This window comes from Bos javanicus, chromosome X, assembly GCF_032452875.1.
Source record: "Bos javanicus breed banteng chromosome X, ARS-OSU_banteng_1.0, whole genome shotgun sequence".
Lineage (NCBI taxonomy): Eukaryota > Metazoa > Chordata > Mammalia > Artiodactyla > Bovidae > Bos > Bos javanicus.
Window position 1 is genome coordinate 130,037,617 of NC_083897.1, and position 20,655 is coordinate 130,058,271.

Sequence of the window (20,655 nt, forward strand, 5' to 3'; positions counted from 1 at the left end):
AGATTCTTGGTTTCACACAGGAGAAGCTGGTTTTTCTCTACTTTGGGGGAAACAGAGTGTGGTTAAATGGAGGGAATTTTAGGGGCTTATGGGCCTCTGGGGAGGAATTTGTGTTCTGAGTGATGAGGAGGATTATGGAGACCTAGGGGCTAAGAGAATGTGTTATTTACTCATGGGTATTGCATCCAGCACCTTGGAAGTCCTCATGGTGAAATGGAAGAAACAGTGACTTTTCAGATCCAGAGGATGAAGAGAAAGATGAAGTAGCTTGTGTGTTAATTTATATACAACATATCCTTTGTGTATTAACTTCTCTGAGACAGTCACAACTAGCTCTTTAGAAGAGAGAGAAGAACTGAAATAGTGCTCTGATTAACCTTGGGAGAGATTTTGTTATGGATACATCTGGTTTTTATAATCCTGTGTTGGGCATCCTAGTCTTTCATTGCAGAATCTAAGAACTGGTGAGTTTCTTTCTGAGTAGGCCCCATAATGCTCTTCTCCAAAGTTCTCTAGAATATTTGTTAATAATTTCAATTGTTCCAGCTTTTGCACACTGCAGTTTTTGCGATTTCTAAAGCCAACCATTAGGATACAAGAATGTCTTGATCTTTTATAGTAACATACCAACAACCCAGTAAGTCAGTGCTGCATGCTTCCAAAGAGAGGTTATTTCTAAAAAACATACAGATTATAGAAATTATCTTTATTTGGAAGCAGGTATCACTGGTAAGTTGCTATTCCCATTGTTTTGAATGGGCATCATAAATGTTGAGTGGTTTTCCAAGGAAGGGTCACACAGCAGGTGGTTCAGTCAGAATGCAGTCTTGGTCTTGCCATGTGGCACGTTGCCAGTCAGTAGTTGACTGCAAAATGAGTATAGTTACCTACAGTTTTTCATAGATGAGGAAATGACACGTGAGCAGGAAGAACATTAGAAATGTAAAAATAAGCACTTAAGACTGTACAGAATTTTCCCTCACTGCTTAGATCTCTTTATTGTTACACCACCAACCATTCACCTGTGGGTTAAAAATGCCTAAATGTCATTTAATTTTCATTTAGCAAAGAATAAAAGCTAAAAAACTTTTTTAAGAATGACAAAATAAATGGAAAATAGATGCTTTAATTTCTGTATTAAATGTCAGGTTTCTGTTGAGCATTTCCTTCCATTTGCTACTTCAGAAGTCACATTCTAATTAGAATCAAAGTGAACTTTTTGAGCTCCTAGTCACTGTTCTTAAATTGCTGTCTGGCACAGATGTAGCCATTGAGACATTTCTAGTTTTTTTTCTAGCTTAGGTTGGTTTTAAATATTTATTCTCAGTTTTTAAACAATTGTCATTGAATAAGAATGATGGGGCTGTGATCATTTGTAAATTGACTAGGGAACATCTGTCTCTTCATTACAGTCTTTCACAAATCAATACATTAGTACTCTCGATATCACAGAATTTGAAGTCAATCCTGGTTAATATTTTTTTGGTAACTGTGTGGACTGGAGTGGCTTTCTGGGAAGGATGAGTCATTTTCTTAAGTGGGTGCTAATTCACATGCATGTGTCTATGACTGTGTCACACATACATTATGCTCTACTGTTAGCACAGAGTTCTTGGTGGTTTGTCTTTTGGGCATGTCATCACTGTCTTGTAACAATAGTTTTGTTCTCAAAAGACTGGAGAGAGAGGAATTGAAAAGAAAGGCAGAGGAAGAAAGACTTCGCCTAGAGGAAGCCCGTAAACAAGAAGAGGAAAAGAAGCACCTAGAGGAGGAAGAGAAAAGGAAGGTGGCAGAGGAGGCAAAGCGCAAGGCCAAGGAGGCGCTGCTGTTGAAAGAAGAGCAAGAAAAGGAAAAACAAGAAAAAGAAAAGCAGGAAAAAGCCATGATTGTAAAGCAGGTACTGTGCAACTCTTTATATAGACTTCCTTAAGGGCCTTAGTATTAGGTAAAATTAGTTAAATTTGAATGACTTACAATGTTTCCTTGAAGCATTTTCTTTAACTGAACTAGTTAATATATTTGAGTTACTTTGGGCAACACAAGTGAAGTGGCAATGTTTGTTATATGTCAGTTTTGATTCTCCCAAAGGCAAACCCTGGATAAGAATTTGAGTGTCAGCAGTTTATTTGGAAGATGATCCTAGGAAGCTGGTAGGGGAGTGAGAAGAAAGCCAGTGTAAGCACACTGATGAGTGGGTTACTGTGGGCATCTGGAACTTGTTCCCTGTGGAACTCTAGGAGACTATGGAATATGCCTTAGAATTACCCCTTGGAGGGATGAGGAAACCAGGTTATTTATCTTCCAACTCCTGCCCCTTGTGGTTGAAAGTAACTTTGAGGAATTAACTTCCTGAAACTCCTAGCCACATGCATACTTCATGGTCAGAGACTGCCCTCAGACACAAAAAGACCTTGACCTTGTATGCAAAGTGTCTGCAGGTGATTTGCATGGTAGACTGAGGTCGTATGAGTGAGACCCAACCATGTCTGCTGTGTCATAGGGCAGGCTGTAAAAATCCACATTGAATATTGGAGCAGCATCCACTTTGGGTAAATGATGAGATGGAGGAACAAGTGCAAATCCCAGAGAATTAACTAGTGTTTTCTTAAGCTTAGTAACACCTATACCTTGGTTTCTATGTTTCTACCAGAAGGAAGCAGCAGAAGCAAAGGCCCAGGAGGCAGCTAAACAAATGCGTCTGAAAAGAGAACAGATCATGCTACAGATGGAGCAGGAGCGACTGGAGAGGAAGAAGGTGAGGGCTAAGGGATTAGGCGTACTTAGGATGAGGCAGGGACAGGAAGGGAGTCTGGTTATATTCTGCAGTTGTTGAGTACAATGCTCTTAGAATTGTTATTTAGGTTGAGTTCATTGATCATACTATTCAAATCTTCTGTATCTTTATGAGTTTTCTGTCATCTTCTTTTATTTACTGAGAGATGGGTACTGAAAATGTCATCTGTGATTATGGATTTGTGCATTACTCCTTCCAGTTCTACACATTTTTGTTTTCATATATTTTGAAGCTCTACTGTTAGGTGAATTTATATTTCAAGTTATTAAGTTTTCCTGTTGAATTGACCCTTATATCATTATGAAATATTCCTTCTTTATGTCTAGTAATACTTTTTGTCTTAAATTCTACTTTGTCAGTCTTTTTATGATTAGCACCTGCATGATGAATTTTTTAACTTTAAACCTACTTGTGTTCTTATAAATGTTTCCCTTATAAACAGCACTGGAGAAGGCAATGACAACCAATTGCAGTATTCTTGCCTGGAAAATTCCATGGATGGAAGAGCCTGGTGGGCTACAGTCCTTGGGGTCGCAGAGTTGAACATGACTGGGCACGCACACCTATAAACAGCATAGAGTCAGGATTTGTTATTTAAATCAAGTTTGACAGTTTCTGTTTTTTAATTGGTATGTTTAGACCATTTACATTTAATGTAATTATGGGTGAAGTTGGTGTCCAGTTTGTGGTCTCCTCTTCTGCTCTTCAGCTAGGGTTTCTGTTGGGTGGTCCTCTTGAATGACAGGTAGTGATTTGTTGAATTCTAGCTAATCTAAAGAGAGGAAGGAGAAAGATGGGATATAAACGATTGATTCTAGATACTTACTAGTTCACTTAAGCATTTGACCTTGTTCATATGGCAGAGGTATATATCTGTAAAACCAATGCAGGCACTTTCTATACACATTATCGTCTGCTAAGATTTCTCTTTTATGAGTTCTCTGAGAAATGTGAAATTGCATACAGACCAAGATACTTGTATCTATTTTTGGTCTTGTAGTCCTCTTTGTTCTTGTTGTTCAGTCACTTAGTCACGTCTGACTCTTTGCAACCTCGTGGACTGCAGCATACCAGGCTTCCCTGTCCTTTACCATCTCCTGGAGCTTGAGCAAACTCGTCCATTGAGTTGGTGATGCCATCTAACCATCTCATCCTCTGTCATGCCCTTCTCCTCCTGCCTTCAGTCTTTCCTAGCATCAGGGTCTTTTCTAATGAGTCGGCTCTTCTCATCAGGTGGCCAAGATACTGGAGCTTCAGGACTGATTTCCTTTAGGATTGACTGGTTGGATCTCCTTGTAGTTCAAGGGACTCTCAAGAGTCTTCTCCAACACTGCAGTTCAAAAGCATCAATTCTTTGGTGCTCAGCCTTGTTTATATGGTCCAACTCTCACATCCATACATGACTACTGGAAAAACTATAGCTTTGACTATATGGACCTTTAAACAAAGTTATGTCTCTGCTTTTTAATACACTGTCTAAGTTTGTCATAGTTTTCCTTCCAAGGAGCAAGTATCTCTTAATTTCATGGCTGCAGTCACTGTCCACAGTGATTTTGGTGCCCAAGAAAATAAAGTCTGTCACTGTTTCCATTGTTTCCCATCTATTTACCATGAAGTGGTGGGACCTGATGCCATGATCTTAGTTTTTTGAATGTTGAGTTTTCAGCCAGCTTTTTCACTATCCTCTTTCACTTTCATCAAGAGGCTCTTCAGTTACTCTTCACTTTCTGCCATAATGGTGTTACCGTCTGCATATCTGAGGTTATTGACATTTCTGTCAGCAGTCTTGATTCCAGCTTGTGCTTTATCCAGCCTGGCATTTCTCATGATGTACTCTGCACATAAGTTAAATAAGCAGGGTGACAATATACAGCCTTGAGGTACTCTGTTCCCAATTTTGAACCAGCCGGTTTTGTTCCATGTCCAGTTCTAACTGTTGGTTCTTAACCTGCATACAGGTTTCACAGGAGGAAGGTAAGGTGATCTGGTATTCACATCTCTTTAAGAATTTTCCACAGTTTGTTGTGATCCACACAGTCAAAGACTTTGGCATAATCAATAAAGCAGAAGTAGATGTTTTTCTGGAATTCTCTTATTTTTTCTATGATCCAATGGATGTTGGAAATTTTGTCTCTGGTTCCTCTGCCTTTTCTAAATCCAGCTTGAACGTCTGCAAGTTCTCAGTTCACATACTCTTGAAGCCTAGCTTGGAGAATTTTGAGCATTACTTTGCTAGCATGTGAAATGAGTGCATTTGTGCAGTAGTTTGAACATTCTTTGGCATTGCCCTTCTTTGGGATTGGAATGAAAACTGACCTTTTTCGTTTAGTGGCCACTGAATGAGTATTCCAGTCCTGTGGCCACTGCTGAGTTTTCCAAATTTGCTGGCGTATTGAGTGCTGCTCATACCATCATCTTTTAGGATTTGAAATAGCTCAGCTGAAATTCCATCACCTCCACTAGCTTTGTTCATAATGATGCTTCCAAAGGCCCACTTGACTTCACATTCCAGGATGTCTGGCGCTAGGTCAGTGATCACACCATCATGGTTATCTGGGTCATTGAGATCTTTGTTGTACAGTTCTGTGTATTCTTGCCACCTCTCCTTAATATCTTCTGCTTCTGTTAGGTCCATACCATTTTTGTCCTTTATCGAGCCCATCTTTGCATGAAATGTTCCCTTGGTATCTCTAATTTTCTTGAAGAGATCTCTAGTCTTTCCCATTCTATTGTTTTCCTCTATTTCTTTGCATTGGTCACTGAGGAAGGCTTTCTTATCTGTCCTTGCTAATCTTTGGAACTCTGCATTCAGGTGGGTTTATCTTTCCTTTTCTCCTTTGCCTTTCCCTTCTCTTCTTTTCTCAGCTATATGTAAGGCCTCCTCAGACAACTATTTTGCCATTTTGCATTTCTTTTTCTTGAAGATGGTCTTGATCACTGCCTCCTGTACAATGTCATGAACCTCTGTCCATAGTTCTCCATACACTCTATCAGATCTAATCCCTTGTATCTATTTGTCACTTCCACTGTATAATCATAAGGGATTTGATTTAGGTTATACCAGAAGGGCCTAGTGGTTTTCCCTACTTTCTTCAATTTAAGTCTGAATTTTATAATAAGGAGTTCATGATCTGAGCCACAGTCAGCTCCCAGTCTTCTTTTTGCTAACTGTATAGAGCTTCTCCATCTTCAGTGCAAAGAATATAATCAATCTGATTTTGGTATTGACTATCTGGTGGTGTCCATGTGTAGAGTCGTCTCTTGTGTTGTTGGAAGAGGGTGTTTGCTATGACGAATGCATTCTCTTGGCAAAACTCTGTTAGCCTTTGCCCTGCTTCATTTTGTATTACAAGGCCAAACTTATTTGTTATTCCAGGTATCTCTTGACTTCCTACTTTTGCATTCCAGTCCCCTCTGATGAAAAGGACATCTTTTTTGGTGTAGTCCTCTTACCTGTTTCTTTTTGGTTTCCAGAGAATAGATGAAATTATGAAGAGAACAAGAAAGAGTGATGTGTCTTTGGAAGTGAAGGTAGGCATTCAGAGTGCCATTTTCATAATTCATGTACTGAGAAGAACATAATGGTAGAATATATTCAGTGATGTTGTAGGTCTCAGAGAGCATTAGCCAGGAAAAAAAAAAAAAAAGGGTTCTTCCTGCTTTGTTCCTGGCTAGATTAAGAAGACTGTTGGTGTCTAAAAGGAAAGAGGAGTCTAAGAAAGGAGTTTCCAGGATGGGGTGGTAATAAAAATTTCCTCGGAGAAGTGGAGGTAGGGATGCAGGGAGAAGCACTGTAGTCCAGAGATAAAAAAAGAGAATGGTGGCATATTACTATGGGAAACACAGCTGATTTATAATACACTCAGAAAATTCAAAGAATTACCATGGAATGGACAGATGGCTCAGCATGATTCCAAATATCCCCTGATGCTTTTCAAAAGCACTTGTCTTGGTACATAAAGCCTACCTTCCCTCTGTTTGTTTTCAGAAAGAAGACCCAAAAGTGGAGCTTCAGTCTGCTCTGTGTGTGGAAAATAAGACAGAACCCATGGTCCCTAACAAAATAGGTGAGTGTGAGATCTGATTCTCGGGTTCTTCGTTTCAGAAAGTGAGGGCTCATGGTGTTTCCTGTAGGGAACTAGCACCTATCGGTCTGAAGAGCATTATCACTGCACAAAGCCCATGTACTTTTCCCCATCACCATCTCTACAGGTCCACTTGAAAACCAGTAGGTCCCTCAGTTACTCTAATAACCCCAGCACCAGAGCCGGGCCATCTGCTGGCTAGGCTGCTTTCCAGAGGGCTTAATTGCTGGTCACGTTCTGTTAAGAACTGACTCTCTTGTTCTACAGCAGTTTCTCCTGCCTTCGGGACTTCTGGATAGTCCAGCTCTTTTCTGTCATGGATTCTTAAAGCTCCTCAGGTTTCATGGCAGCCAGAGTCAGAAAACATATATCCATCTCAAAGTCACTCTTCACGTTTCTCTTTTGCCTTGTGGCTCAAGAGCCTGGGGACCTGTACAGGATATGACATCAAGTTTCTTGGGTGAGTCATGTTGTTGTTCAGTCACTAAGTTGTGTCCGATGTTGCAACCCCACGGACTGTAACAGGCCAAACTCCTCTGTCTCCCACTATCTCCTGGAGTTTGCTCAAATTCATGCCCATTGAGTCAATATTATTATCTAATCATTTCATCTTCTGCCACCCTCTTCTCCTTTTGCCTTCAATCTTTCCCATCATCAGGGTCCTTTCCAGTGAGTCAGCTCTTCACATCAGGTGGCCAAAGTATTGGAGATTCAGCTTCAGCATCAGTCCTTCCAATGAATATTCAGGGATGATTTCCTTTAGGATTGACAGGTTTTACACTCCAAGGAACTCTCAAGAGTCTTCTCTAGCTTCACAATTCAAAAGCATCAAATCTTTGGTGCTCAGCTGTTTTTAGGGTCCAACTCTCACTTCCATCCATGACTACTGGAAAAACCATAGCTTTGACTAGACAGACCTTTGTTGGCAAAGTGATATCTCTTCTTTTTAACATGCTGTCTAGGTTTGTCACAGCTTTCTTTCCAACAAGCAAGGATCTTTTAATTTCATGGCTGCAGTCAGCATCCACAGTGGTTTTAGAGCCCAAGAAAATAAAATCTGTCACTGCTTCCACTTTTCCCCTTCTGTTTTCCATGAAGTAATGGGACCTGATGCCATGACCTCAGTTTTTTTTTTTTTTTAATGTTTCAAGCCAGCTTTTTCACCCTCCTCTTTGATCCTCACCAAGAAGCTCTTTGGTTCCTCTTCACTTTCTCCCATTAAAGTGGCATCATCTGCATATCTGAGGTTGTTGTATTTTTTCCCAGCAATCTTGATTCCAACTTGTGATTTATCTAGCCCAGCATTTCACATTATGTACTCTGCATATAAGTTAAATAAGCAGGGTGACAGTATACGGCCTTGTCCTACTGCTTTCCCAATTTTCAACCAATCTGTTGTTCCATGTCGGGTTCTAACTGTTGCTTCTTGACCTCCATACAGGTTACTCAGGAGACAGGTGAAGTGGTCTGATATTCCCATCTCTTTAAGAATTTTCCACAGTTGGTTGTGATCCACACAGTCAAAGGCTTTAGCATAGTCAGTGAAGCAGAAGTAGATGTTGTTCTGGCACTCCCTTGCCTTTTCCATGATCGAATGAATGTTGGCATTTTGATCTTTGGTTCCTCTGCCTCTTCAAAACCCAGCTTGTACATCTGGAAGTTCTCAGTTCACCTACTGCTAAAGCCTAATTTGAAGGATTTTGAGCATAATCTTCCGAGCATGTGAAACAAGTGCAACTGTATAGTAGTTTGACCATTCTTTAGCATTGCCCTTCTTTGAGGAATGAAAACTCCCCTTTTCCAGTCTTGTGGCCACTGCTGAGTTTTCCAAATTTGCTGACATATTGAGTGCAGCACTTTAACAGCATCATCTTTTAGGATTTGAAATAGCTCATTGAAATTACATCACCTCCACTAGCTTTGTTCATAGTAATGTTTCCTAAGGCCCACCTGACTTTACACTCCAGGATGTCCGGCTCTAGATGAGTGACTGTACTGTCGTGGTTATCTGGGTCATTAAGACCTTTCTTATGTAGTCTGTCTATTCTTCTGTCTATTCTTGCCACTTCTGAATCTCTTCTGCTTCTGTTAGGTCCTTACTGTTTTTGCCTTTTATCATGCACATCCTTGCATGAAATGTTCCCTTTATATCTCCAGTTTTCTTAAAGATATCTCTAGTTTCTCCCATTCTGTTGTTTTCCTCTCCTTCTTTGTATTGCTCATTTAAGAAGACCTTCTTATGTCTCCTTGCTATTCCCTGAAACTCTGCATTCATTTAGGTGTATCTTTCCTTTTCTCCCTTGCCTTTCCTTCTCTTCTTTCCTCAGCTATTTGTAAAGCCTCCTCAGACAACCAGTTGACCTTTCTTGTATTACTTTTTGGGGGGGATGGTTTTGGTCACCACCTCCTGTACAACATTATGAACCTCTATCCATAGTTCTTCAGGCACTCTGTCTACCAGATCTAATCCTTTGAATCTATTCGTCACCTCCACTGTGTAATCATAAGGGATTTGACTTAGGTCAAATACCTAAATGGCCTAGTGGTTTCCCCTACTTTCTTCACTTTGAGCCTGAATTTTATAATAAGGAGCCCATGATCTGAGCCACAGTCAACTCCAGGTCTTGTTTTTGCTGCTTGTATAGAGCTTCTCCATCTTCAGCATCTGCAAAGAACATAGTCAATCCAATTTCGGTATTGGCATCTGGAGATGTCCATGTGTATAGAGTTGGGTTGTTGGAAGAGTGTGTTTGCTATGACCAGTGTGTTCTCATGACAAAACTCTGTTAGCTTTTGCCCTGCTTCATTTTGTACTCTTTAAGACCAAACTTACCTGTTATTCTGGGTATCTCTTGACTTCCTACTTTTGCCTCCCCATCCCCTATAATGAAAAGGAAATATTTTTTTTGGTGTTAGTTCTGGAATGTATTGTAGATCTTCATAGAACTGGTCAACTTAAAGTTGTTCAGCACCAGTGATTGGAGCATAAACTCGGATTACTGTGATGTTGAATCGTTTGCCATGGAAACGAAACTAGCTTATTCTGTCATTTTTGAGATTGCACCCAAGTACTGCATTTAGGACTGCATTGTTGACTCTTTCATTTGGTATTCTTGCCCACAGTAGTAAATATAATGAATTAAATTTGCCATTCCCGTCCATTTAGTTCCCTGATTCCTAAGATGTTGATGTTCAGCCTTGCCATCTCCTGCTTGAGCACATCCAATTTACCTTGATTCATGGACCTAACATTCCAGGTTCCTATGCAATATTGTTCTTTAAAGCATCGGACTTAACTTGCACCACCAGACACATCCACAACTGAGCATTGTTCCTGCTTTGGCCCAGTTGCTCCATTCTTTCTGGAACTGTTAGTAATTGCCCTCCACTTTTCCCCAGTAGCATATTGGACACCTTCTGACCTGGGGGACTCATCTTCTGGTGTCATATCTTTTTGCCTTTTCATACTGTCCATGTGGTTCTCAAGGCAGAATAGTGGAGTGAGTTGCCATTTCCTCCTTCAGTGGACCATGTTTTGTCAGAACTCCCCACTATGACCTGTCCTTCTTGGGTGGCCCTACATGGCATAGCTCATGGTTTCACTGAGTTATGCAAGCCCCTTCACCACAACAGAGCTGTGATGCATGAAGTGGGGAGAGTGGGCCATGAGCCCTGCACAAACACAGATGATGTCATTTGTCTTCTCTTCCTGGTATGAAGGTGACTGCCTGGGGTTCTTTTTACAAAAGATGTTGCGTCGTTGGTAAAGCAGAGGATTAATTGCCTACATAGATATTCCCCATGTTATTTCATTGGTGTATTTTATGATTGATGGAATGACTTTGTGTTCTCTATCAGAAATCAGTGTATTGAACACCTTCCAAGAAGTAAATGTTGTGGAACATGCTGCCCTAGAAACTTTCCCTCAAGATGTTTTCACTGATGAACTTAAACCAGTTGAGGGACTTGTTCATCTGGACACCCTTGATGGGAAATCAAACAGTCTAGATGATTCAACTGAAGAAGTTCAGTCTATGGATATGAGGTAAGTACATTGCTTTTGAATTTGAGCCTCATCTCTTCCCCAGATACCTCCACCATCCCTTAGCTGATTTCATCTTTTCCACCCCCAAATCTTTGTACACACCTAAAATAGGTGCAGTTGCTATTCAGGAAAACTAACCATGGTATAAGTAATATCTGTATTTTGGGTTGAGTTCCCTAGAAGCAGAACCTGGAACAGGGATTCTGGGGCATGGATTTTAGTGGAGGAGAGCTCTCAGGAGAAGGGAGTGGGAGGGAAGCAGGATTGGGCAGGGGAAGTCACTCAGCAATGGATGCGGTCTCAGCTGGTCTCATGGAGCTCTGCAGGATGGTCTTCCACCAGAGAGGGCTCTGACTGTGATAAAGATGGGGCCTTCACGGCACTGTGTTCATCAGCTGTTGACTGTGGAGAATCTGGGGTGGGGACGCTTCCATCAGCCAAGGCAGTCATCCAGAGGAAGCGTGTCAGCTGTGAGTCCATAGCAGCTGGAGGATGGGCACAACCGCAGGTAAAGAGGATCTGGGTAGGGCACCAGAAGGGCCCACCCACTGTGTCCAGTGTCTCATGTTTAAATAGACTTGTCATTGGAGACTTGATAAGGAACTAATTTGCTTTCAGATCCTAACAACTTAAGGAATTCTTAACTGGTGTGTTTTGGATAACATCACCTGGCAAATTATTCCCCGACAAAAGTAATGCTCAGTCAGCCTGGGCTTGGGGCAGAGATGAGTGGGGGTCTTCTCTGTGTTCAGGAGGGAATGCCAGGATTTTGCACAAGCTCTGCCAGAGCTCCAGCCTGCTACAGCTTACCCTTCTCTCTTTCCTGTGAATTCCCAGCCTCGGCCTAGGGTGAGGGGTTGGGAAGCAGGGCCTTTCCCAGGGCACACTGATTATAAATATCGCAGCTGGCCTTAAGCCACATAATGTGAAAACACGGAGTCCAGCCACCCTGTCCCCAGTAGAGCGAGTCCTGAGCAGTCTGATAACAGGACCTCCTCAGCCCTTGCCACCACCCGCCACTGTCCTGGCAGACTTCCCCTGATTGGCACCACTCTGTCCCCTCCAGTAGGTGGGAACTGCTGAGGCATCATAAAGGATAACGCAGTACCTATCCACCCACCCACCCCATGCCACGTTGAGGCAGTTGTGCGTATTTTTTCTGCCTCTGGGTGAGGGAACTGGACGAGACCTGGCACTGGCCAAGGTTAAAGGAAATGAAGGAGCTTTGTTTATGTGCTGCATTCTTACTGTGGCTGCCTCTGCATTTGGAGAAGGGTGACTCCTGGGGGCAGCGCCCAAGCTTATGGCACCATTCTGTCCTCCCCATGCTCTGAGCAGCTGATAAAATCCTGGGAATGGAGGTGGTCACAGTGGAAATGGGGCAGACGTTCCCAGTAATGAAACAGTTTGCCTAGGCTCCAGCCACCGGAAGTGGTGCTAGTTCAGCTGCTTTGCTTTAACTATGTTCAGTGTGAGGAAGACAGATCATCTGAGCTTCTGCAGTTCAGCTAGTTTTTCTAGATTCTTCTCCGGGCTCTTATGGAGGAGGAAAAAAAAAAAAAAACAACAACAGACAAACCTGACAGCAGCCCTACTCTGGCTGTTCAGAGAGACTCCTGGTGAGGGGACTTCACATCCCAGCCCGCTGCTCATCTGAGCTAGGCCCTATGGTTGACACACAGTGGAACTTCTCTAAACTGTCATGGCATCTTCGCGTGTGTCATTTATCGTATACAAATGTATTACAGTGAGCATATAATGAGGCCCAAGGTCTAGTGGATGTCCAGTCTTCCACCATCTTGGGCCTAATCGGTTCTAACTAGTTTTTGTCGTATCCTCAAGGGTTATGTCATTCTTTTAAAGGTTGTGCGCTGCCCCTGCTCTCCTGTCTCAAATCCACTTCCCTGTTCTCATTCATGGGGGCCTCATTTCTGTCAGTGTCTCAGACTTGAATTAACCTGTATCTTTTATAATGTGTTACACGCAAACTCTGGCTCTAAATCCATCTTCTGTAGGAAAGAAGAGTAGTATAACAAAATATGACAAGTAGAATTAATAGTTGTGTCTGTCTCTCTATCTCTCCATCTCTCTCTCCTTCCCTCTCTCCCTCCACCCTCCAGTCCTGTTTCAAAAGAAGAGCTTATCTCTATCCCAGAATTTTCACCAGTGAGTGAAATGATTCCTGGGGTATCTCTGGACCAAAATGGAACTGGTAATGCCCGAGCACTTCAAGATCTCTTAGATTTCACTGGGCCCCCCATTTTCCCCAAGAGATCCAGTGAAAATCTCAGCCTGGATGACTGTAACAAAAACCTGATCGAAGGATTTAACAGTCCTGGTCAAGAAAATACTCTGAACACCTTCTGTTGACAAAAACAACATCTCTTTAATTAAAGGTACAGTCTTTTGATGACAGTCTAAATCTGTAACTCTTCAACCTAGGTTTGTGAAGATAAGATAAACATCACTCAGCCTCCTGGATGGTCAATTTTATTTAAAAAGCACAAATATAAATGTGAATTCATGGTATATACTGCAGCACACACAAGAATTGAGACAGACTTCAAATGAATCCTTTAGACAAGAGCCTTCAGCACCACACCCCTTGTGCTCACCCCTGCTGTTTGGGGCAGTGTGTGTAGAAGCACTGGCTAAAAGTTTGACCAGCCATCTGTCTCAAGTAGCAACTTTTTAGAGACAAGAGAATTCCCCCCCCGCCCCGCTAGTTTTAGTCAGTGATATCCTACATTCTATCTAGAATCACTCATATACATTGGTGAGTTGTTGGGCCAAGTGATTTGCTGTTCTGTTGACTTCTTATGGATTCTTTCAAAGCAAACATCTGTTCTTGGATCATACCTGAGGCAAGGGGGGAAGAACTGAAGTTTGTGCCCTGAAGCTTTTGTTCCCTTCCTTTGGCCTTTTTTTCTTCCCAAAGTGTTTCTAGAAGCTTCTTCTTTGAGTAAGTTAAATTTATGGGTTATAAACACTCTGAATTTGTGTGTAGTTATAATCACCTCCTGTTGGCTTTACTTCAGATTTTGGGGCTTAGTTTTGAATGATGAAAACAGAATCTATCATCAGATCCTTTCATAACTAATTGTTCCTCCCATTTTAGACTGTTAGAAAAATTTTCTGTTCTCAACATCCTGTCAGTCACCTTGTTTTATGATATTCCACTCCTATAACAGTACTTTGATAACTGATGTGATTTAGTCCAACCTTTCTATTTCTCAAACAAGGAAACAAGTTGGGGAGGCCATGTGGCTGAGGTCACCATGTCTCAAATGCTTATTTCTACATGACCTCAGCTACTGGCTGTAGACGGTACATTTTAGAGTTTGGTTCTTCTCTTGGCTCTTGGGGAAGCAGTTGTCCTTTTCACATATGAGAGGGAATGCGTGACAGGTAGTTTTTAAAATAAACCGTATCCCTGGTTGGAAGAGTAGCTACTTTTTGGACACTTTAACAAATTCACCTGAGTGTTCTATTTCCCTGACAGTTACATGGATTAATATTTAGTGAGAGGTTTCTTTTGTTGTTAGCATACATTGCGCCCTTTGGTTCACCTACCTCAGTATCAGATAAGGACCAGAAAATGCACAAAACCTAGAAGAGTGTTCATGGCTCTTCAAATCTATTTCCTACCTCTCTAACTAAAAAAAGTCCAAAATCCCTGTCCAAAAAAAAAAAAATCTTGGCTAAATAATTTATTTACATTCCTTGTATATTTTCATTTGTCATATAGTCTAGTTAGCAAATTCTTCTCAGCCAGAGGTGGCACCACCCCCACTGGAAATGTGTTGGAGCGGGTTATTGTCACAATGGTTGGAGGCAGCACTGACATTTGGAAAGCAAAACTTGTGACATTAATCATCCTGCAGGTTTTAGGATAGTCCCACATGAAGAAAATTTGATCCCCCCACCACCCCAAATAATAGTCCTACACAAAATGCTGTAACACTTCCATTGAGAGGTACTGTAAGCCAAGGAAATGTAGTTACTAAGAAGGTAAAGTCCCACACTGCATGACCATTTTAGTGACAGAGAATAGATGCTACAAATTGCAAAAGATTGTCTCTACATTGGTTTCACCTGGTTTTGGTTTTGAATTGACACAGGTGGTGTTTGGAGAAGCCGTGAAGCTGCTGGTAGTCAAATCTGAGCTGCCGGCCCTCTGAAGAAACTTCAGTTGTCTTTAACTGCTGAATTCTAAACTACTAAATTGAAATGTAACTGCATTCCTAGTTAGTACGTCAAACGCTGGCCACTCTCAGTAGAAGCTTGAGACAGTGGCCTTTTCGGGCTTTAGCAGAGTTCTATGTTATGGTTCTATTTATGAGCTTTAGCTGCTGGTAAAGCGCTTCCTGTACTCCTCTATTATCATAGTGATCTTCTGAATAACCCGTGTGATTTTGACTTGAAAAGTCACCTTATAACCATTCTTATCCCCAAACTTGGAGCATATAAACATTTAGATGTCTTTTCTAAATATTCTAGACATTTGCCCAGACTCTATTTAAACATATACTGAACTTGGGCTGCATATCTCCCTGGCTCTGTTTAGAAGGAGAACAAATTCTGGAGGGTTTCCCTCATCTCTGAGGTTTCTTTGCTGGAAGTTTATATCAAGAAGCCACATTTAATATTATTAAGCTTAGCCACGTGCAAAATGTGTTGCTTCTCATTGCTCCTTGGGCGGCCAGCAGAGTGACTCTGGCTGAGTTAAGGAAGCCATTGAACAGCATGGAAGACTGTCTGCTCTCTTAGGCATATTCCTCCAGACTTGGGCACCTGAATCTTGCAAGGGCCTTTTCATGTTGCACCTTTAAATCCTCCAAGCTATAGTCACTCCAAACCTTCAGGTGGCTTCTGGATTGAATAATTTGTGCATCTCCTGCACAGGTGGTTGCTTTTCATGTTGCTGTTTCTTCTTGGCTCTTGGGCCTTTTGTTTGTTTGTTCAACTCTAATAAAAGCAGGCACAAATGAAAAGCATTGTGCTCTGAGACAAGGGGCCCTGAACTGGCTCCAAAATGGCACTATAATAGACATGAACATAAAAACATCTGGATGGGAGAAAATGACGGTAGAATGTATGTATACTCCACACGTTTTTTTTTGCCATATAATAGTATGTTTTCTATTGGAGAGTGAAATAGCAACCCACTCTAGTATTCTTGCCTGGAGAATCCCAGGGACAGAGGAGCCTGGTGGGCTGCCGTCTATGGGGTCGCACAGAATCGGACACGACTGAAGTGACTTAGCAGCAGCAGCAGCAGCAGTATGTTTTCTTCATTTCTTGTGGTGAAATGTGACTTTCAGATTAAAGTAACCTTTTCTTCTTTGAAAACTTTTTTTTATCTTGTACAATAAAGAGTTTGGAAAGATCCATAATTCTGACTGAAGTTTGCAACCAGAATGTACAAAGAAGTCTCCGTAGTAATCTTGTTCATGTGCTCTTAAAACCAGCTACAGTGTAAGACTATTAGTTATGGAAACTGTGTATGTTTGTGTATGGTGTATATACTAAATAAAATACATGCCTCCAATAATACAGTGCCATGGATCTTGATGACTATATGGGGAAAATCCCTTTTATGACAAGCACACAGAAAATGGTAGCATGGTCTGACTTTCAAAAACTGTCTCACCATCTTTTTTACAGCCCTGTTTTGCTAAATGTCTGTTTTCTTGCAGTCTGGTGTACCTCACAGCACCATTGTGATCATGGTGATGCCTCATTTGCATGACGTGTACATTGTGTTTACTGTGAAATACATTTTCATTAAAGAGTCTGATGGTGTGTAGTGCTTTGTTTGTTTCTGTAGGCTCAATGAAAAAAAATGTGCTGAGACCAAACCAGATACCAGGTTTCTAAAAAACTTATTGGAAAAAAATTTTAAATCCCGTGTGGGTGTCCTTTCCCTGTCTAACTCATGAATCCTCTATTACCAGTTCCAACTGAAGCCAACTGTGGAAATAAGCTTCAGTGATGAGCTGTGCCAAGACAGGAGGAACTTTTAAGTACAGTAAAGTTGCTCTACTTTCATACCAGTGATGTGAGGGATTTCTAGCTGGCTAAGGTGCAGTTAACCTTAGTGTAATCTCCAAAAACATTCCACAGAGCAATCTGGCATTTAAACAAAATTATAATGGAAATGATGACCCCTTTTTTCTAGTAAGCTGAAACCCACACCAACTTTTTTTGCATCTAAATCATGACTTCTTTACATCCTGGAAGGCAGTTCCAACCAAGACCAGGAGCCGAAGGGCCAGGACTGAAATAGGGATGTCGGATCTTTGTGGTAACTTCTGGGCTGCCATCTCTGAAGCTAAAGGCTCAGTCAGTGAAACTCTCCTTAGTTCTGATGACAGAGCCTCTAGTGAGGGTACAGGAGTGGACATCCTATTTTTTTTTCCATGTGCTGGCCTTAGCCTGTGGCATTATAAAGTAGCTTCTGTCATCATGAGCTCTGACCCCAGAGGGTTGTAGTGGTGACTAGTCATTCCTAAGAGCAATTTCTGTTTTGCGACATTCTAAATCTTTCTTAGTAACTACAGGTTTTCTCTTAGTCAAACGCTTTCATAATTTTTTTTTAATTTGGAAAGCAAATGTAAAGAAATAACTTGTTTCTAGAGTTATACCCCCACTCCAGTACTGCGGAGGAGCCTGGTAGGCTGCAGTCCATGGGGTCGTGAAGAGTCGGATATGACTGAGGGACTTCACTCACTTTTCACTTTCATGCATTGGAGAAGGAAATGGCAACCCGCTCCAGTGTTCTTGCCTGGAGAATCCCAGGGACAGTGGAGCCTGATGGGCTGCTGTCTATGGGGTCGCACAGAGTCGGATACGACTGAAGCAACTTACAGCAGTAGAGTTATACCCATTACATTGGGGCACAACGCTGAGTGACATCCATACCCACTCTTTAGTGTTACTCAGGAAGCACAGTTATGTAAGAAAATGGAGCAAGAACTCTTAAGAACATTAGAAAAGAGAAGCCTTTATAGGTAGTCTTTTTGCGGGAGCCCAAATGAAATAACTAGGAAACTCAGGATAGTTGCACAGGGGAGCTGACCACTAAGAGATGAAAAATTGATTGTTTTCTTATACATTAAAAACAGACAGGAAAATAATCCTAACAAAGCTTATAAAATTTCTAGAAAGAACAAACTTTGTCTAAAACTTGGCCAGAGAACATTAGAATAGATGTAAATAGAAAGACATGCCATATTCCTGAAAGGGAAAGCCTACATACCTGATAAAGACAAGTAGGTGACTCACCCTCCCATTCATGTAAATTCAATGAAGTTCTACTCCATGAGATTTCTGTTTTGCAACTTAAAATATAGTGGCACAGGGAACCCCTGGAAGTCCAGTGATTAGACTCAGTGCCTTCTCTGTCAAGAGCTTGAGTTCAATTACTGGTCAGGAAACTAAGATCCCATAAGCCATGTGGGATCTTAGAAAAAGAAAATATAATTTGTACATTTCATGTAAGAAAATGAACACAAAGCTAAGAAATTTATAAAATAAGTCTTTAAAACAGAGACTCCCCCCCCACACACAATAAACAGTAAAATATATGGTAAAACTTCCATAACTAAAATAGTGTAATCTAATAGAGAAATATCAATAACCTCAGATATGCAGATGACACCACCCTTATGGCAGAAAGTGAAAAGCCTCTTGAAAGTGAAAGAGGAGAGTGAAAAAGTTGGCTTAAAGCTCAACATTCAGAAAACGAAGATCATGGCATCTGGTCCCATCACTTCATGGGAAATAGATGGGGAAACAGTAGAAACAGTGTCAGACTTTATTTTTTGGGGGTCCAAAATCACTGCAGATGGTGATTGCAGCCATGAAATTAAAAGACGCTTACTCCTTGGAAGAAAAGTTATGACCAACCTAGATAGCATATTGAAAAGCAGAGACATTACTTTGCCAACAAAGGTCCATCTAGTCAAGTCTATTTTTTTTCCAGTGGTCATGTATGGATGTGAGAGTTGGACTATGAAGAAAGCTGAGCACCGAAGAATTGATGCTTTTAAACTCTGGTGTTGGAGTAGACTCCTGAGAGTCCCTTGGACTGCAAGGAGATCCAACCAGTCCATCCTAAAGGAGATCAGCCCTGGGTGTTCTTTGGAAGGAATGATGCTAAAGCTGAAACTCCAGTCCTTTGGCCACCTCATGCGAAGAGTTGACTCATTGGAAAAGACTCTGATGCTGGGAGGGATTGGGGGCAGGAGGAGAAGGGGACGACAGAGGATGAGATGGCTGGATGGCATCACTGACTAGATGGACATGAGTTTGAGTGAACTCCAGGAGTTGGTGATGGACAGGGAGGCCTGGCGTACTGCGATTCATGGGGTCGCTAAGAGTCGGATGTGACTGAGCAACTGAACTGAACTGAACAGAGAAATAGAATTTGAAATAGAAATCAGCAACACACCCAAGAGACATGAGAATTTAATGCATCATGGGACCAGGGTGGGTGGATCATTTGTTTCTGGAGAGAAAGAACATGTGACTTAGTGTCTCCTGAAGGTCAACCAAGTTTAGGATCTCTGATGGGGTGGGGATAAGGACCCAGAAGTGAAGAAATGATCAGGTCAGGAGTGGGGTCCAAGGTGTGGGTGTCAGTTACGGTTCAAGGTTTAAGTCAGGGGAAAATGGAGACACGAGGCTTGGTACCAACCTCCGTAGACCCAAACTGATGCTTCCCCCAATTTGGGATATGCCATGATTTCAGGAGGTGGGAAGCAGTGGCCTCCATTTACCGTGGCTTAAGCTTCTCCTACAGGAATGGACCAGAACAGTCAGCATATCCCTGCTGTATGAGAGGTGGTCCCAAGACTTGTCAAGGATGTGAGGTAGGTAGGAGAGGGTTACTTTCCCAAGGACACAGCTGGAACTTTGCCGAGCTGGGATTGACCCTGAGTCCGCTGCTTTGGTGCCCCCAGGGGAGTTGGCGGGCTCTCTGACCCAGAGAGCAGCAGAAATGCTTTGCTAGAGCAGGTGCTTATAGCGGAGAAGGGGCAGAAGCCCCATGGAGAGTCATAGTTCTGATTCTTTTTATTAAAAAAACTATTGTGACATCATTCACATACCATAAAAATTCCTTCCTTTTAAAGGATTTCTTCACAGTCACACAACCATCACCACTATCTAATTCTAGAACCTTTTCATCTGAGTATGCTATTCAAGGGTTACTTATCCATCTGTCTACTCACAGTAGCAGAGTTTATCACCAGTTCAAGTTCCTATTGTACCTGGAAGCAAGACCATGAGATTTGAAAATAATATTCCCTAAACCAGTCGTTCCCCCTTTCCCCATAATTTCCAACAGGCCAAATTAGGGTTGTGTCTATGTAAGTCAATTCATGTTGGCTGTTTTGTTTCACATTCTCTGTGCATAAATATTGCATCAGATGCCAAATGTGGGCTTTCTATCAGATGCCCAGCATGGGCCCTTTAGGCTGATGGGAGACATGGAATGGTGAGCCTGCCTTTAGCTCTGTGGTAAATAAGCAAGAAGCTTCTGTGCAACAGTTAGGAAATGCCAAGTTTGATTCTTCCCATTGGCCCTGAGAGATGATTGATGTTAGGGGAAAGATTTGAAGTGGCCAGCCTTCTGGACTTCCAAGAAAGTATGAAGGCAGGCTTCCCCCATCTCACGAGATGCAAAAGGTAAGGAATATAGCCCCAAGGAATTAAACTTTTGCTTA

The 20,655-nt window shown here is 41.8% G+C and overlaps 1 protein-coding gene across 9 annotated transcripts in view; it reads left to right on the top strand.

Moving 5' to 3' along the window:
• Positions 1-16,721, top strand: part of MAP7D2 (MAP7 domain containing 2) — a 101,915-nt gene extending 85,194 nt beyond the window's left edge. For 8 of the 9 annotated variants that reach the window (XM_061407965.1, XM_061407967.1, XM_061407970.1 and 5 more), the window contains 6 exons: positions 1,675-1,897; positions 2,651-2,755; positions 6,269-6,325; positions 6,783-6,861; positions 10,738-10,924; positions 13,045-13,320. In XM_061407965.1, the coding sequence (XP_061263949.1) occupies positions 1,675-1,897; positions 2,651-2,755; positions 6,269-6,325; positions 6,783-6,861; positions 10,738-10,924; positions 13,045-13,294 (901 nt within the window). In that variant the 3' untranslated portion in view covers positions 13,295-13,320. Of the gene's footprint in view, positions 1-1,674; positions 1,898-2,650; positions 2,756-6,268; positions 6,326-6,782; positions 6,862-10,737; positions 10,925-13,044; positions 13,321-15,045 lie in introns of those variants that run through there. The other variant, XM_061407971.1, reaches the window with a different exon arrangement.
• Positions 16,722-20,655: the final 3,934 nt, after the last annotated feature.